The 17,636-nt window shown below is 56.1% G+C and overlaps 1 protein-coding gene across 2 annotated transcripts in view; it reads left to right on the top strand.

Moving 5' to 3' along the window:
* Positions 1-17,636, top strand: part of STX18 (syntaxin 18) — a 100,931-nt gene that overhangs the window by 58,682 nt on the left and 24,613 nt on the right. For both annotated transcript variants that reach the window (XM_045182607.3, XM_024573606.4), the window contains exons 2-5: positions 2,112-2,179; positions 10,771-10,886; positions 12,508-12,585; positions 12,748-12,814. In XM_045182607.3, coding sequence (XP_045038542.2) covers positions 2,112-2,179; positions 10,771-10,886; positions 12,508-12,585; positions 12,748-12,814 — 329 coding nt within the window. The remainder of the gene's footprint in view (positions 1-2,111; positions 2,180-10,770; positions 10,887-12,507; positions 12,586-12,747; positions 12,815-17,636) is intronic.

Below are 17,636 nucleotides of genomic sequence, written 5' to 3'. Positions count from 1 at the left end.
AGGAACAGGCGCTCACGCGGGAACATGTGTGCAAGTGGGCCTGGCCCGTGCCTGGGCGTGGGGTGGGTGTGGGAAGGAAAAGAGGCTCTGGAAGGAGGAGGAGGACTTGGCCGTGGAGAAGAGTGGACAGGGCACCCCAGCGAAGGGGAAACACGCGGGTGGACGTAGTAGGAAGCCCTGGGGCACGGACTCTGGGGTCAGTGGTAGGGTCTGAGGTCACAGGGACTTCTGCAGCTGAACTGAGAAGGGCCTTGCGTTCCGTATTTGGAGTTTGGACCTGACCCCATTGGTTAGGCCCAGAGGTAACACTCTGGCTGCTTGTTGGCACATCAGCCAGCAGAACCACTTGCTTTGGCTGCAGTATATGTTGAAACCAGAGCTCACCACCGCCCAAGGTCCTCACCTGCCCACTTCCCTTGCTTTACTCGTTTATGTCGTTTACCTGGCCCTTTGTGGCCAGGGGTTAGGCAATGGGATGGAAACCACGCAAAGTTTTAAAATAGAGTAATTTGGTCAAATTTGTATATGATGCAGTAAACACTTCGCTTGCACATCTCTTAAATTTTTTTCCCAGCAGGCTAAAAAGCCCGATTTTACACTGCGGTTTTAGTGGAAAACAGGAGCAGGGTGTGAGTGCGCAGCTGTGGTCGGCGAGCTGGACAATGTGCCGAGCGTGGGCTCAGACAGTCCTGCGTGCGAGTCCAGGCCCCGTGCACTGGTGTGTCACCTGGGACGAGCCACGGAGGCCCGTGAGGGTCCTCCTCCTAGGGCAGTGAGGTCGGGGCCCCCCCAGGGCTGCTGGGGTGCAGGCGCCATTGCGGGCGTGAGGGCAAGCCCCTGGCTGGCAGGCAGGGCAGGGTGGTGGACAGGCTCAGCCATTGTCATCTGGCGAATAAATGAGGACCGTGGCAACGCACAGCTTTCTCTCTGATTCCTGCTCTGGAAAGGCCTGCGGGCGCTTCTCCAAACTGCACTTAGTGTTAGCCTAGACTCTCGGAAATTTAACCAGACCCTGCTGACCTACCTCCAGACAACCGCCAAATGTTTCTCTGGTGCAAATACCATTTTGGTATTCAGACATGTGCTTACTCCCCAAATACTCACGGACCCCTCCTGTGCGTTGCATGTGTTTGGGGCCTCCCGGCGTGGCTCATGGTCCCCTGACAAGCACGCGTGTAGAGAAGTTAAGGCCGAGGACGGGCCAGGTATAACGGAGTGCTGGTGGGTGGTGTGCGCAAGTGCTTTCAAGTGCAGAGCAAAGCGGGAATTAGCCGGAGTTGGCCTTGACAGCAAACCTTCGTCAAAAAGATGGAAGCTGAGCAGGCCCTCTCAGGCTGGGCTGTGCATGTTTGCAATAAGCACAGATGGCGTCAGGAGGAAGCGAGCTGAGCGGTGGTCGAAGCGCAGAGCAGGCCACCGGCTTGGCCGATCACTCTGTCCTCCTGGAAACACTTCCAGCCCTGTCCACCCTGCTCCTGGCTTTCTTCCTGCCTCTCTGTTCTGTTCGTTTCCTCATCCACAACTCCGCGCACAGTGCTCCGCACGGGGCAGGGCCTCAGAGTCGGGGGTTGTGGTGCTAGAAGTCAGGCAGCGCACGCGTCTCCGTTCCTTTTGTCCACCCGTGGACGTGGGCTGGAAGGACGATGGGGACTTGCTGTGCAGGGTGAACAGTGGCCCCTGGAGCCGCAGCTCGGCTGCTCTGCACAGCCCTTCCCGCACGGGAAAGCTGCAGCCTGGCGCCCGTCCCCTCGCCCACCGGTCCATACTGCTCCACATACAGACACATAGGAAAGGAGTTGGCCTTCTCCGGGCACCTGCTGTGTAAGTGCTGGACGCACAGCACCTCACGGGATCTCCGAGTTCCCCAAAGATCGGCTCTTCACACTGTCACAGACCACAGCGGTTACAGGAAGGAAGAACCGTGGAAAAGAGACCGAGGCCCAGGGGTGGGGTGACTTTGGCGAAGTGGCTGCACGAGAGTGTAAAACCAAAGCTGTCCAGGTTGTAGTTTGAGAATCTTTCCACACCTTGCATCCCGTCCTCTGTCAACTGAAAGTTTATTACATGTGATGGTAGCATCTATCTATATAATTTTTTTCTTTTAATTTTAGATCTCGCACATTGGCAAGCTGAGGGATTTTCTTCTGGAACACAGGAAAGATTATATTAATGCTTACAGGTGAGTACATACTTTTTACCATGACTCTGCTGACTGTTCTTTTCCGTACTTATATTTCACTTTTTAAAAATATATTTTATCTACTTGTTTTTGGAGAGAGGAGAGGGGAGGGAGAAAGAGAGGAAGAGAAGTGTCAATGTGATCGAGTGGTTGCTTCTCAGACGTACCCCAACTGGGGACTGAACTCACAACCCAGGCATGTGCCCTGACCGGGAATCGAACTGGCGACCTTTCACTCTGTGGGACGATGTCCAACCAACTGAGCCACACCAGTCAGGGCCACACCTATGTTCTTATCTTTTACTTAATAACTCTCAGAGTTGAAATGGGGAAGACTGGTTTGGCAATGGTTCCCCCTGAGCATGGGGCTCCCACGCCGGTGGAGGGTGGGTGCTCTGCCAGACCCCTGTCTCTGAGTCATGACCACCCTTGGCTGCATCTCCTGTCCCCGCGCCCCTGTGCATTGGCAGCTCTGGGTGCCCCATCACGGTGTGGACAGCAGAGGTGAGTGAGACAGAGCGTCTCACGTCCATTAAACAGGTGAAGGGGTGATGCAAGGCACGGGAGCGTGGCATGTGGGGAGCTGAGCCCTTGTCTCCAGGGAGGGTCGTGGTCAGACGGATTTTTAAAAAGAGAGAAAGCACTTCGAGGCTTCCAGAACGGTTTCTGGAGTGGACCCCAGCTCCCACCAGGCAGGAGCAGTGCAGGGCGGCTCTCTTGTCTCCTGCTGCGCCGACCTCCCGTCACACCGCGGGACGCTGTCGTGTGCTACGTGAATGCGTGGGGAAGGCGGGTTGGACCTAGGACGCGACGTCACTCGTCACTCGGAGCAGCCGAAGGCTTTCGTGTTCAGGAAGCAACGGTATTTGCACTGCAGAGCCCTTCCTCTCACGAAGCTGGAAAATAGGAAGGAAGCCTCCTGGTGTTTTTTAAAAACCTTCTCAGTGTACACAGAACGAAACTATTTTGTATAAACTCTTTAACAGAGAAAATAGTTACACCTCAGGTGAATTTTGAATAATCCCTGCCACTTTGCTGAAACAAGTAGGCAAATTTATACATTCAGTATATTTCGTTTGTATAATTTAAAAATATACTAAAATTATTATTCTAGCGCACAGTACCAAGATGAGTCCTTATTTTTTAAGTTTAGTTCAAAGAGTTGGTCAGCACTAGATGGCAGTGTGATTGTATTTCTGGACGTGTGTCTGTGTGCCGAGCACTGAATCCAAAGTCCCTGAGAACGGGAGTTACTCTGGAAAACTTCAGCACACCCGTCTCCACCACCTCCAGTCTCCAGCCCCCGTGTCTGGTCCCTGACAACACAGGTTCCAGGTGATGGACTGTTGGCGTCCCTTTGCCTCGGGGAGGCGTCCCGCTGGGGGGAGGCTTTAACGTCGCCTCGGCTCCAGCCGCCCGCCTCATCTGATCTGTGAAACCCAGCGTCCCCTCCAAACCAGGGCTCCGGTCGCTGCAGCCTGTGTCTGTGCAGCCTGTGCACTAAGGATAGCTTCTACCGTTTTCAAATGGTGGGGGAAATAACGGTGCTTCACCACATGTGGAAATTATACGAAACTCAGAGCTCGGTGTCGGCTAGTAAGGGTGCCTGGAGCAGCGCCGCGTCCATTTGGGGTGAATTCCCGCGGCTGCTTTGGCGCCACAACGGCAGAGGTGAGTGGCCGTGACAGGCCACGTGGCCGGCGGTGTCACGTGCTTACACACTGCGTGTGTTTGCAGAGCCCTGCTGGAGGTAATCGGGGTGATGATCACTTGCCCGCTGGAAGAGAGATTCTGATGAGACAGTAGGAGTTGAGCCCTGGCTAGTGTGGCTCGGTGGATTGAGTGCTGCCCTGTGAACCAAAGGGTCGCTGGTTTGATCCCCAGTCAGGGCACGTGCCTGGGTTGTGGGCTGGGTCCCCAGTAGGGGGCATGTGAGGGGCAACCACACATCGATGTTTCTCTCCCTCTCTTTCTCCCTCCATTCCATCTCTAAAAATAAATAAAATCTTTAAAAAACGACAACAGGAGTTGAAACGCAGGAAGGAAAAGCACCTGAGTGAGGAAGAGGCTGCTGTGTCAAGGTGTTGTTCTGAACCTCCATTGTAACAGGGTCACTAGGGTGGTTCTGGGACAGCACAGCGCATCTCCACCTCGGCGCCAGTGTCCGCAGACCAGCACAGCCAGCCTCCCTCCGAGGCCTTTCCTTGGGCCACAGTGGGCCACCGGCCCAAGCCTTCCCCTCTGCCAGCATCAGTGGCAGCAGACGCTGGGACTGAGGACCAGGGTTCCCGGGGCCAGGCCCACTCTGCCCTCCCCTGGCCGTGTGGCTTGACTGTCAGGTGGAGCCGTGGCTCCTGAGGCTTTCCTTATCTTGACCAACCTATCATCCCTTTCCCGGCCAGCTAATGTCCTCTGAGTTCCATTCCTAGCCCTGTTTTTGGTCTTTTTGAAAGAGCAGGGGCCTTGGGGCCGCCACACCTGAGAGCCAGCATCGTCTCCACCAAGTGTTGGTCCCATGGGTGCACGCAGCTCACTCCGCAGCCTCGGGCTCCTTGGCTTGTTTGCAAAGTGTGGACGGTGTCCTTAACGAGGAGTAAACGAGAGGGTTCTTGGCACATGTGAGTCCCTTGGTGTGTGGTAATTGAATTGGAACGCCCTTTGACCTATGATGCAGTTGGGGTGGTCATTTAAAAAAGAAAGCACCTCTGTTCCCAGAGGGAGAGCAGGAAAGAAGGTGGATGCAGGAGGCAGGCCCCTGTGATTGGGATGGAGGTGCTGTCCGTTTCACCCCCAGCAAAATCTCAGGTGCCGACAGTGCTTAGGTCTATGGGTGGGTGGCCCTGAGGAGGGAGGGCTCCTGAATTATGCAGGCTCACTTGGCCATGAGGGCCAGTGAGCAGTCCCAGCTCCTGGGGAACAGACAATGGGGGCAGGTCCCTGTAGAGCAGATGAAAGAGGGGTGCAGAACAGAACCTCTGCTGTCCAAGCACGCAGACCCCAAAGGGCGACGAGAGAGAGAGGCGCTGTGGCCAGCATGTCCTTGTTCTGCCCAGTTCCTCTGCCAGGTTGTCAGTGGGGACGTCCCTCCCCTCCCAGGGGCAGGGTGGGGGAGGCTGGGTGTCACCCTTGGGGAGGTAAGTGGCGCAGAAACTCTACGGGGACTGGGGGGGCTAGGAAAGAAGCATTGCCCTCAGTGCCTACAGGCTCTTCAGAGGGAGAAAGGCCATCCTTCTCTTGTCCCAGTAAGTCCTCCTGCCCAGAGCCCTGGACTGTGGAGAGCCTCCCTCGCTCACCCCGCCGGCCGGCAGCACCGTGCTGGCCTTCCCCGCGGCAGTCCGGGTAGAGCGAGATGGTGGCGTTGAAAGAACGTGTTTAGAAATACAGCCTTCAGACCCGAAAGGCTATGTGAGTTTGACAGAATTAGGAAGCTGAGGATTTTTCCATGATGCAGAGTGAGGCTTTACTGACCCATTTAATTTTTTAACAGTGACGTTTTACTAGCGCAGAGCAGCATGCAACCTAGCAGCCTCTGGCTGGACCTCCTGAATGATTGTATTTAAAAACAATTTCTCCCTTTCTGGTAGATGTACCTTTTCTGCAATATCCTGGCAACAAAACTTTCTTGGTTTCTGTTGTTACTAACAGAATAACCATACTGTTAATTTCCAATTTAAAAGGTTAAAGTATAATATGTCCTAAAGGAGCATCACTTTTTAACTGTGTGATCAGTTTTCTCAAGTTAACCTTTAGGCCTCTTCCATTTCACTGAGCTGAGGTTCCATTAAATCAAAATACAGCGTAGGAAGATGTTACTCTAATGTTCTTAGAATTAGTCATTTATAGGTACCTTTCTATTTGCCCCTGGCCCTGTTAGCCTTCCCGTCTGATGCAATGGTTTCCGTCCAGGAGCAGCACAGGCTCCTGGCCCTTCTGCTCACCACTCTCCCCCACCACCCCCGGACCTCAGTAGCTGGAGGGACGGGGGCAGGGCGGGTCTGCGTGCTTTGCTCAGCCCTGCTTTCTGTTAGGGTCACCATGTGAGGCCAGACTAGTTCAGAAAACAAGATGGGGGGAATGCTGGGACAGGGAAATACTTCTGCGTTACTCTTCAAGGTTTCAAGGACCATCCACTCCCCAGGAACCCATGGGTAGTCTTCTTCCTTCCATCTCTCTCTGGAGTTGGGCTGTGCAGTGGGAAGGGGCCTCAGTAAATGAGGAGACTCAGCTGATGGATGGGCCTGAGAAGAGTCTCAGGCTTAGCTCCTCCCTTTTCTCTTCGGGAGGGGCCGGCGTCTGGATGATGGGTTGCCTGCCTCTGTGTGCCTTGCATTCTCCAGGACAGGCGCAGGAAGGGGGAGGCCTGCAAGCCTTGGGGTGGGGTCAGCTCAGCGCGGGAGGGGCCTGTTATGGAGCACACCTGTAGCTGAACTTCAGGCCTGTTCTCCAGGTCAGCCTCACGCACCGAGTTGGATCATTCACCAAGTATTTGATTATTGATTTGTTGATTTATCGGCCTACTAAATGCCAGCAGCGCTCTTGATGAGGGTGATGCAGCAGTGGACAGACAGACAGACAGAAGTCCTTGCTTATGTGGAGCTTAAATTTTGCAGGGAAGACAGGCAAGAAGGAAGATACATGGAATGCTAGAGCAGGGTAGGTGCTTTTGGTGGGTGGGGGCAAGGGAACGGGATTAGGAAATACAAAGGAGGGTACAGTTTTATGAAAGGTCTAGGGAAGGCCTCATTAAGAGGGGGACATTGAGTGTCATGGAGGTCGGGGGAAAGAACATTCCAGGAGGAAGAGACAGCAAGGGCCAAAGTCCTGAGGTGGGGGTGTGCCCAGACGTTCAGGCTGCAGGGAGGAGGTGAGGAGGCAGGTGTGGCTGTTGCAGGAGGGGTGGGGGTCATCGAGGAGCTCCAAGAGGTGGCAGGAGCCGGTGGTTCGGCTCCCGTGAGGACCTCAGCTTTGACCCAGGCGGGAAGCCCTGGGAAGGGTGATGGGGCCTGATCAGGAGGCCCGAGTGTTGGCCCTGGCCAAGGGGCGCGGAGGCGGCAGTTCTGGGGAGCTGCTGCTATAGTCCGGGTGAGAGGGATCGATGTGAGCGCAGGAGGGGCAGTGGATGTGGGAGCAAGAGGTCAGGTTCTGGAAGGACTTTGAAGGTAGAGCAAACAAGATTTATGGGTGGCTTAGTTATGAGCTGGGAGAGGAAAAGAGAAGGCAAGGACGACCCCAGGGTCGGGGCCGAGCAGCTGGAGGATCGGCACTCCTGTGGGCACAGGCGGGGGCGGCTGCCACAGAGCCGTGGGAGGAGAGCAGGCAGGAGCTCGGTTTGGGCGTACTTGAAACGCAGGTTAAATATCTGAATGGAGCTGTTGAACAGGTAGTTAGATACACGTGTCTCAAGCTCAAGGAGAGGTCCAGGCTGAAGGTATAAAGTTGGGACTTGTTAGCCACAGCTGGTATTTATAAAGCCGTGAGGCTGCACAGACTCACCAAGGGAGCCTTGTGGGTAGGAGGAGACTAGGGACTGAGCCATGAACTGTCCATCACTAAATGCTCGGAGATCTAAGACGTGTCAACAAAACGAGCTGAAAAGTAGTGGTCGGAGAGTTGGGGGGAAGCAGGAGGAAGCAATCAGCTACGTCCAGTCTGCCTCGACTGCCTGGGGGAGGGCTGAGCCAGTGTGGCGTCAGCGGTGACCTTGGGGAGCAAGGGCGGCAGGGATGAGGATGCAGGACTGTTTGGATTGGGTTCGGGAGAGAATGATCAGGAAAACGGAGACCTGGGCATCTTCGAGAAGTTTTACTCAGAAGAGGGGAGAAATTGGGCAGTGGCTGGTAGGAGACATTGGAATTGAGAGGTTTTGTTTGGTTTCGTTTTTTTTAAGGTGGGAGAAATGACACCGTGTTTTATGTAGCTGGGAAAGATTCAGCGGACAGGAAGAAGTCGGCATTGTTAGTAACCAATACACATAGTGTCCACGGTGTGCCAGACCCTGTCCGAACAGTGTGCACATGTCAATCCCTTGGAGGCTGTTGAAGGCTGATGATGCAGGAGAGAGAGACAAGGGTGCTGGGCCAGCCCTGGCTGGTGGGGGGGCGGGGGGGCGGGGCATAGCTGAGAAATGGGCACCTCCACAGCAGCTGGAGGAAGGGCACTATGGGTGGGCCCAGAGGGAGAGCCGTGGGGTGGGGTGGGGCTGTGGTTCTCAGAAGACAGGAGGCAGAGGTCTCTCCGACAACGGAGAGGGTTGGAGGTTTCAGAAGCCCGGGGTGGGGCGGGAGGGATAGGAAACGGTCACCGAGGAGAGTGGGAGAGCAACGCACTGGGCCAGTCACTTTGCTTCTCTGGGCCCCAGTTGCTCTGTGTGTGAGATGGGAATCATAGCACCCTAGGCTCCTCCTCATTCGTCTCTGCGCCCTGTCAGTCCTTGTTACCTAGGAAGTACCTCTCTGGTCAGAGATGCCTCCTCTCCCCGCTGATGTGGCCACAGCCCGGGCTCTCTTCTTGTCTTCCTGGACTCTGCAGTGGGCTCTTAACCGCGGTTGCCTGCGGTCTGGATTCCCGTCTCCAGGTCAGAACCAGAGGGTCCCTGCAGAATGCAGATCCATCTGTCTCAGCCTTCAGTGGCTGTGTAAGCCGCCCCTGGCCTCTGTATTGCAAGGGCTCTTTTCTGGTTGATGTGGGGTATTTGTATTTTGTGTGACTGAGGCTAGGGAAGCAGCTACTGCAGATTCCGTAACAATTTTCCATGCATGTGTACTCCTTCATCCTAATACCATTAATGCATGCCTTTGAAAAGCAGTGCAGGCGTCTGCCAGCCGCTCGAGGGTCTCTGTGGCACAGGCACGCACAGGTGCGTATGGAATGCTGTCCCTTGGAGTGATTCAGGGGCCCCACGGTCCATAGCTAGGGTGCTGGGGCTGCAGGGGCCACCCAGTGTACTCCTGTGTTCCCTCTCCCGCGTTCCCTCTCCCGCTTAGGTGTGTCCAGGTGGAGTCCCCACGTCATGTGGTCCTTCCAGCCACAACCCGCAGGTTAGGAATTTCTGGGGTGTCTTCCCCTCTGCCCGTCTGGCACCCATCCTGCACTGGTTGACTTCTTCTCCTGTGGGTCCCACCTCCCTGTTTAGTGTCAGTCTCCCCAGACTGACACTAAAGGGGTTGTACGGCACACTCTGTGGGGGTCAGAAATGAGCCTTGTTCAGCTGTGAACCTCCAACCCCTGCCACAGCGCCTGACCTATGGAGGGGGGTGTGTAATTGAGTCCGTGAATGAACTGTGAGGGCCAGTTACATAGACAAGCGTGTGAAAGGCACCGGGAATGGTGCCTGGGAAGCGCTAGGGGCTTGGCTCAGGTCGGCACACCTGCTTTGTGCCAGACACAGTTCTGGGTGTCAGAGAGGTAGAAGTGGGCGAGCCCGAGTCCCTGCTCCGTGTAGCTGCGCCCTTACCGGAGGAGACAGACGTCCATGTGTGCACTTTCAGGGAGTAATAGCGCCCTAAAGAAAAATGCTGCGGGTGGGGACTAGATGTTGAGCGGCAGTACGGTTGGGAGAGTCCCGCCAACGCGGCGTGGAGGAGGAGGGCGACTGTGGAGCTGAGAGACAAGGGCTTACTGCCTGGCTCAGGGCTGAAACCGGTGGCAGTGGGGGCTGGGGGCCGAGCAGGGGGTGGCCAGGCAAGCTGGCTCTGAGCAGGCCCTCAGAGGGAGATCCGCAGGGAGAGCATTCCGGGCTGGGCAGGAGGAGGCCGGCCGGTGTGGCTGGAGCGAAGTGGGTAAGGGCCTGTGGCAGGAAGTAAGGTCATGGGTGGGGGTGGGTGGAAATGGAATGACTTGACTCTGTGTTATCTGAGTTCTCTTCCACTGGATATTGGATGGTTGCAAGTTTCAGCCGTGACGTCCAGAGTGCTTAATTAGGCAACTACAATAATAAACAGTAAAGTTGCCACACCTGCCCAGAACCCACGAAGATGAGCCAGGTAACAGCACCCATGTTTGAGTTTTGTGCGCTCACTGCTGGAAGTGACGCGCTCACTAGCCCACTGACTCGCGGGGCTTTAACTGAGTATCGGGGAGGTGAGCTGCGTTTCTCAAAGCTCCTTTCCTGGGAGTTCTGAAGGCTCACTGTGGATTTTGAAGATCGCTTGTCCGCGTGGGAAAGAATGGCAGCCTGAAACAGCTGCTCACACACCTCTCAGAGCCTCCAAACCCGGTCTACGCTGTCCTCCACGCAGCACCCCGCTGCAGGCCACGTCTGTCTCTGTGTCCTGTGAAAGCGTGTGTGCGTGCGGTGGCCCTCTGTCCGAGCCCTTAGTCGTGGAAAGGCCTCACAGGCTCCGCCCGCACCCTGTGTCCACCTCACCCTCCCTGCACTGGGCCGTTCACTCTGGTCTCTCTCTGCCCGACAGCCTTCCGAGTATCGGTGCCTCCCCTCTCAGCCTGGCCGGTCCCTCCACACCCCACAAGTCTCAGCGGGGTCACTTCAGCAGGGACACGTTTCTTCCCTTCACACCCCATGCAGACGGCACAACGTGCTCATTCACTGCTGCCCTTCATTCTGCCCCTCACCCCTCCTCTCTCTCTTTTAGCCATATCATGTCTGAACACGGGAGGATGACAGACACAGAACGAGACCAGATAGACCAGGACGCGCAGACATTCATGAGGACCTGCTCAGAAGCCATTCAGCAGCTAAGGACTCAAGGTGAGGTGTTCCGAGAGACACGGCAGACAGCCGTGACTCTGCTACGTTCTTGGCCTTCTGACGGCACAGCCAGCTCAGGTTTCCTCTCGTGTGCCTGTCTAGATCCAGGCTTCACACCTCTAGAGTCTCTTCTCCTGGTCAGGGTTTTAACCTGAGCTGTTAAAAGTAATGAAGAGGCCATAAGTCAAGGTAACTACATGGGAGAGGAGGAAGGGAGGTGGAAAAGACCTCTCCGGACAGGACTGAAAGTTGAGGGGCCAGGGTCACGGGAGACAGGTGCACGGATGTGCGTGCATGTGTGCGTGCCTGGGCTGTGTGTGGCATTCCCTCAGTCCGTGTGGGCAGCGATGAGAGAGGGCGATCCACGCCCTCTACTCGTGCTATGAGGAGAACTCCTGGCTCAGCCTCCCGTGGTTCAGAGGAAGGCTCCGGAGCCTCCCGGCTGCACCAGGTCCTAGCCATGAGGCCTCGGGCCCATCACCCCATGGCACCGGGCCCCGTTTCTTCCCTGGAACGGGGAGACAGTCCCAGGGCACACCTCTCAGGGCTGCTGTGAAGAGTAAATTCTTACGGCGGGCCCTTGTCGGGTTGTGTCCTCTCACTGTCACTGGTGTGTGAGGCTGACTGAGGCCCTGAGGTGGCTTCCCAGGTCACCTGTCTTCCCTGTGTTTTCGTTTGCTTAGGCAGATATGGAATGCATTCAGTAGTGTACGGTTCAAAGTGACCAAGGACTGCTGTGCTCTTGATGTAGACCTCCGTTTGGGGAGCTTCCTGAAGGGCCCCCTGGAGTCTCTGATGAAAGCCCAGTGTCACGGGCCCACCGAGTCTCCCATCTGGCCCCCAGGTGAAGGGCATACACCACGCCCCTGCCCTGACAGGGTCTGCACTGACAGACCTGGAAAATACACACCAACATTAACAAAACCGGAATTAGTGCCAGCGCCTGCAACCTGGGCACCTTATTGACACAGAACCTTCGTTTCCTCGTGTGTGAAACCGGCATAATTGTAACAGCCGTTAGGAGCGTTTCGGTTACCAGCAGCGATGTGTGTCTAGTATTGACTAGCAACCTGCACATAGTAGGTGCTCAGCTGCTCCATAAGTGGGAGCCGCCCTACCAAAGTAAATGGCTCAGACTGTAAGAAGATGTTGCAGTGTGCAGAAGGAAGGCGTCCCTGTGGGTGGGAGTCCAGGGAGGCTCGACCCCTCGTCTGCAGGACCCCGGGATGGGCGTGGCCGAGGGGCAGGATGGAGCCTCCCCACTCAGCAACAGCACCGCTCAGGCAGCCGGAGCAGGGGCGCGAGTGTGATTTAAATGTGTCATTGAAGGTCAGCCGGAGCCCTGGGCGCTGCTGACACAAACAGGTCAGCTCTCAGGAAGTGGGGCGCTATAAAAACGGAGAACTGCGTGACTACAGTTTTTCTGCAGGTTTAATCTCTCACTCCTGTACAGCCTGATAAGTCTTCCTCTTCAAAAAGCATCATGCACTTGACCCCACACCCGTCTCAGGGTTGTATTTTAAAAACTGCTTTGAATGAAGCAGCCGCTCTGAGGAAGCTGCTGCCTTGCTTCTCCGGCGTGGCTGAAAGCCGAGGCCTGAGTGTTGTCTTTTCTCTGCAGCCCACAAGGAGCTCCATTCCCAGCAAGTGAAGGAGCACCGGAGCGCCGTGGTGGACTTCATCGAGGACTACTTGAAAAGTACTGCGCTGTGGCGTGGCGGCCCGCGTGGCATTTCCCACTAGCTGGGGCGCACGGCTCAGCTCTGCGGCTGAGGACCGTGGTGTCTCAGTGTATTTAATGGTCCCGCTGCCTGAGAAGCGGTTTTAAATGGTCTGTTTTCTGGTGTTTCCCCTGCAACAGGAGTGTGCAAACTTTACTCAGAGCAAAGAGCCATCCGTGTGAAACGAGTGGTGGACAAGAAAAGACTGTAAGTATTGTCTGTCGGGCTCCCTAAGTAATCCTGGTGGCAACAGCGACAATAATGATGACAATGACCGTACAGGTCCCTTGGTGCCGTGCTGGGGTTTCCGCCCAGAACATTGGGCTCCTTCGTGTGTCAGGCCCCGTGCCGGACTTCATAGCTTGCAGCTACCCCCACTCCTGCGTGCGAGGCAGGTCACCTCTTACCCTCATTTTATAGGTGGGAGGCTGTGGCTTAGAACTTAGGTAACTCACCCCAAGGTCCCACCGCTAAGCAGTAGCAAAGAGGGGATTTGAGCCCAGGCTCTTGGTCCAAAATCTATGCCCTTTCCTATCTTGTTGTCTTAGTAACCCTCGAGACTGGCACAGTTTCAGCTGTTTTGCCTGTGCCTCTCTGACCCCCATGGCATCCTGCTGTCTCTGAAAGTGTGCTCCTGCTGGGGGAGCAGAGCACAGCCGGCAGTGCCCCTGCCGGGCCTTCCTCCGGCATCTGTGCCCACTCGCCTCCACCCCAGCTCCTGTCCCACGTGGTAGAGGAGGGCGCACAGAAGCTCCGGCAAGTCTCAGCTACCAGGATGCAGCCAAGCCAGACCCACAGTGCCTGTCTGCTCTGCCGCCTCCCCACCCTGCCAGGCTGTGCGCAGGGCCGTGCGCCGGCCTCCAGGCCCAGGGACTGGTCCTCGTAGCTGCTCGGCCAGCCGATGAACATGGAGTGCTGGGTCCAGGGCCAACTGTGGCCACTTGTGACTTTGGAAAGGTTGTAGGCCGTTCTTTCAGAAGATGACAGTACAACCTCTTTGGGGTCAAACTCTGATTTCTTACTGTGTCAGGGTCCCAGCACCACCTCAAGTTTGGTAATTTGCTGGGAGGATGCAGAGGACACAGCAGAGGCCTGCACACGCTGCGATTCATTGCCCTGCAGGGTGCAGAGCGCACAGGCGGGGGAGGCGCAGGGTGAACGCAAGGAAACCAGGAGCCCACCTCCAGGGTCCTTGCCAGTGCAGACACACAGCATGTGGCCTGTGACAACTCTCATGTGAAGTGCTGTCCCCCAGGGGAAGCTCATGAGAGACTCACTGCTCAGGCGTTTTACTGGAGGCCAGTCAGGTGGGACCTGCTACCTGGCAGATGTCAAAACTCCAGACACCAGAAGGAAAGCCACGTTGTCTGTGCTACTGTGCAGCCCAGTGAGCCACTTGTAGTGGCTGGGGTGGTAGGAGGCCAAGTCTGGGTTCCCAGACCCCAGCCCAGGGCTGCATTTGCAAGTGGGCCTTGCGAAGGAGAGCAGTCCCAGGCCTGCGGTGTCGGCTGCTTCCTGTGCTCTGGTGAGACGGGGTAGGAGCTGCCGGTGCCCGCCAGTAGAAGCGCTGGTGGGAGGGAGTGAGGAGAGGAGCCGAGTTGCCGGTCAGCACGTGCTGTTTATGGCGCGAGGCCCTGAGAGCGTAGCCTCTGCCCTCAAGGAGCTTAGAGTCAGCCTGGGCGGCCCTAGAGACTCGGAACCTTGGCCGACTCGACCAGCATACACCATCGGCAGTGGGGCTGGCACCCGGTTCAGGGGGTGTGGAACGATCAGGGAACGTAGCCTGGAGCCCAAGAGCCCAGACTCTCGGCCAGACAGCCTGTGTTCAAGTCCTGGCCGAGCCACCCGCAGGCTGTGCAACTCCGGGGAGATCGCTTAGCCACCCTCACTGTGTGAGACGGAGCAACCCTGCTGCCAGGACAGTGAGTCGGTGCCGGCGACAACCCTTGTAAGTGTGAGCAGTTACTGCAGGTCCCTGTGCACTGGCATCAGCTGTTAAGCACTTGCCGTGTGACAGGCAGTGTGTTCGTCCATTTGATCCTCACAGCCACTCTATCAATACGTATTAATGTCCCGAGGAAATGGAGGCTCAGACAGCCTGGGTCACTGGCCCAGCATTGCACGGCGGGACTCGCATATGAGCGTCAGGGTCACTGGAGCAGATTTCCCAAACAGTGGGCTTGGGATGTTGAAAGAGCGGTATCTGGGAAGCAGTAGAGAGGAAGCCAGCAGTGCTGGCAGAGGCTTTGGGTCCAGCCTTGGAGGGGACGGTGAGCCTCTGGTGATGTGTGACTTACTGTCGAGATGATTGGCCACTGGGTCTCACCCCCCGCCCCCAGGGAGAGAGGCCTGCTCTGCTTCCTTGTACCAGGCGGACCCAGGCGCTGGAGGCGGGACAAGTTCCCCAAGTGAAGCAGAGGCTTGCCCACTGCCTCCTCAGCGCCTGGGTCTCAGCAGAGGTTCTCACAAATTAAAATCGGTCAGTTGGGAATTGCTCTCATTTAGACAGTGAGCTATGGCTCCTGCCGAGGAGCTGCCCTGTGCCAGTTACTTGGAGCACGAGACCCTCAGAGAGAACGGTGTGACCGCTCACACTGCAGTCCGCCCTCCCTCCCCGTCCCCTCCCCCTCGCCCCAGAAATTGCCTGCCAGGCAGTGCATGCGGTGTCCGCGCCCCTCTGCTTCCACGCCCCACAGAGCACAACCCCTCAGCCTGCAGTTCGAGGCCTGCAGCGACCGGGCTGTGGCCCCCATTTCTGAGTCGGTCCCCTTGGGTTGTGCCCGCCCTTGAGTGCTCGGCACTCTAATGAAGCCTGTTTTTTGAAGCTCACGTGCCACCATCCTTGCCGGTTCTCTGCCCAGAATGTCCTTCACCATACTTAGTCTCTGCCCTGTCCCCCGTGCATCTGGCAGACAAGCTCCTGTGCCCCCTTCCAGCCCCGAGTCAGATGTTGCCTGCTTCTGAGGTCCCTGTCAGGGGCTCCTTTCTCTGAGGTCCCCACACATTGTCATGGTCAGGGGCAGCACACTGTCTGCCACTGCACCACCTCAGCTGTTGGCTGCCCAGTGCCCGCCCGGGTTGGGACACCCCTCGTGAAGGACGCTGACGAGTGAGTGACGCAGCCCCTGAAGGTCCTTAGGCTGTAAGTGGAGTTCCTTCATTGCTGGTCGGTCGGTCTGGTGGGTTGTTTTTGTCTTGTTCTGTTTTGATTGGCGGTGATTGCTGCTGAAAATCATTCTGATGAACTAGGTGTGAGGGGCCCGATACTCACCGCTTGTGGCACCGTCGCTCTTGTGCTACTGTGCTTGCTGAGTTCCTGGGGACAGGAGAGGGCGTTGGTCACTGAAGGGGCGGTCTGGTCGTTCAGGTGTCTCCACAGACGAGGAAGGACGGTGTCCCAGGCTGGGATTTGCCCTCAGAGAAGGGTGCTGTCATCCTCATCCATCGTACCAAAGGGCTCTTACTCCGAATTGGGTGCAGATGTTTTGTTTCTTAGAAGTGGGCTCAGCTGCCCTGTCTGCGTTTTTCCATCATGCATGTTCTTAGGACAGTCCCTGAAGCCAGCCCTGAGGGATGTGCTGCTGTCGCTGGGGTGTCCTCTCTCTTCTTTCTCCTGCTACAAGACGGGGAGTCCTTTGAAGGCAGCAGCCCCTGTGCCTCTTATCCCTGTGCTCCCAGTACCTTGGTTGGAGCCGGCCAGAGTAGGTGCTCGATTCACAGTCTCGGAAGGAAGGAAGGAATGGGGCGCAATCACTCATCCCAGGCTCCTCAGGTCTGCACAGTGAGAGCCCATAAACTGGGCAGGCCGTGGGCCTGTGCCGGATGTGACATCAGCCTGTGTGGCTGTGTCACCCCGAAGGGTTTGAAATGTGCTCTTTGTTGTCCTGACTGCCACATAGCACGGACATTTTGGCTGTGATTTAAGTTGAAATAGCCATCAGATGCCCTCCTGGGTGTACACTCTAATGAAAAACCACGTGAGCTAATCAGAAACATTTCCTCTTTCCAGAAAGTGCTCGGGTTCTGTGGCACTGGGTTTGTTTTTCCTGGGGGAAGAGGTCTAAGATAGGAACCTAGAAATCAGAATTAACCTGGTCGTCTGCACTGCTTCAGAGGGTTTCCTTTGTGAAGGCGTCATCAGTCATGCAGAAGTGCAGGGGCAGATCCAGACTGAAACACGAGGCCTCTCTCTCCACACAGCTGTTTCTCTTACCGAGGGGCGGGTTGCGGGATCCTCTTATTGCCCCATGGCCCAGGTGCCTTAACGTGCTGGTTTTCAGTGCCTCACTCAGCACGTCGCTTTCACCGGTACAGTGCTGTCCTTAGAGTGGACACTTTGGGCTATTTCTCTGTCTCGAGGTTGAGAAGGATAAAACACACTAGCCTGAAAGATAATGGTGCCCCTAACATCTGGGAGGCTGTGAAGCAGCAGATAGGAAGACCAGACAGTTTTATGGCTCCTTCCCACTTGATCAGTGCGGGCTGAAGTTAATGACCAGAAGGTTAGTGCATCCTGCTGTGAATTCTCAAGGGCGATGGCGGTGCGAATCTCCTGGGTGTTCCGAGAAAGCGCCACTCTGAGACCTGTCTCCATGGTCCAGCAAGGCGAGTACTGGTGCACAGAGTTCTTTCTCCGAGGCCTTGCAGGGCCTCATGGCATCTTCCAAAGGGGGCTCACTGTGGAGCCCCCACTCTTGAGATGCCTGGCAGACGCACTCCAGAAAATACTGCCTCATGCCAGCCATGTGGCCTTGAGTTATTTATTACTTACTCCCATAACTTAGTACAAAAAGATCAAAATTTTGCTGTATTCCATTTTTTTTTCCTTAAAAAAAAAAAACCATCGGTACTCTTCCAGCACGTGCTCTCACCATCCGCCTTTGGTCCTTGAAGAGCGTGCCCCTACATTACTGCTTACGATTCAGGCCTCTCGCCCAGCCAGGCGGGAAGCTTGGTGGCGGCAGCATCATCTCTTACCTCTTTGGATCCACAGCCCCAACCCAGGATCCGAGGCATAGTAAGAGTTCAG

The sequence above is a fragment of the Desmodus rotundus genome, chromosome 4 (genome assembly GCF_022682495.2).
Source record: "Desmodus rotundus isolate HL8 chromosome 4, HLdesRot8A.1, whole genome shotgun sequence".
Classification (NCBI taxonomy): Eukaryota; Metazoa; Chordata; class Mammalia; order Chiroptera; family Phyllostomidae; genus Desmodus; species Desmodus rotundus.
This window is presented reverse-complemented; position numbering and strand designations above follow the sequence as displayed.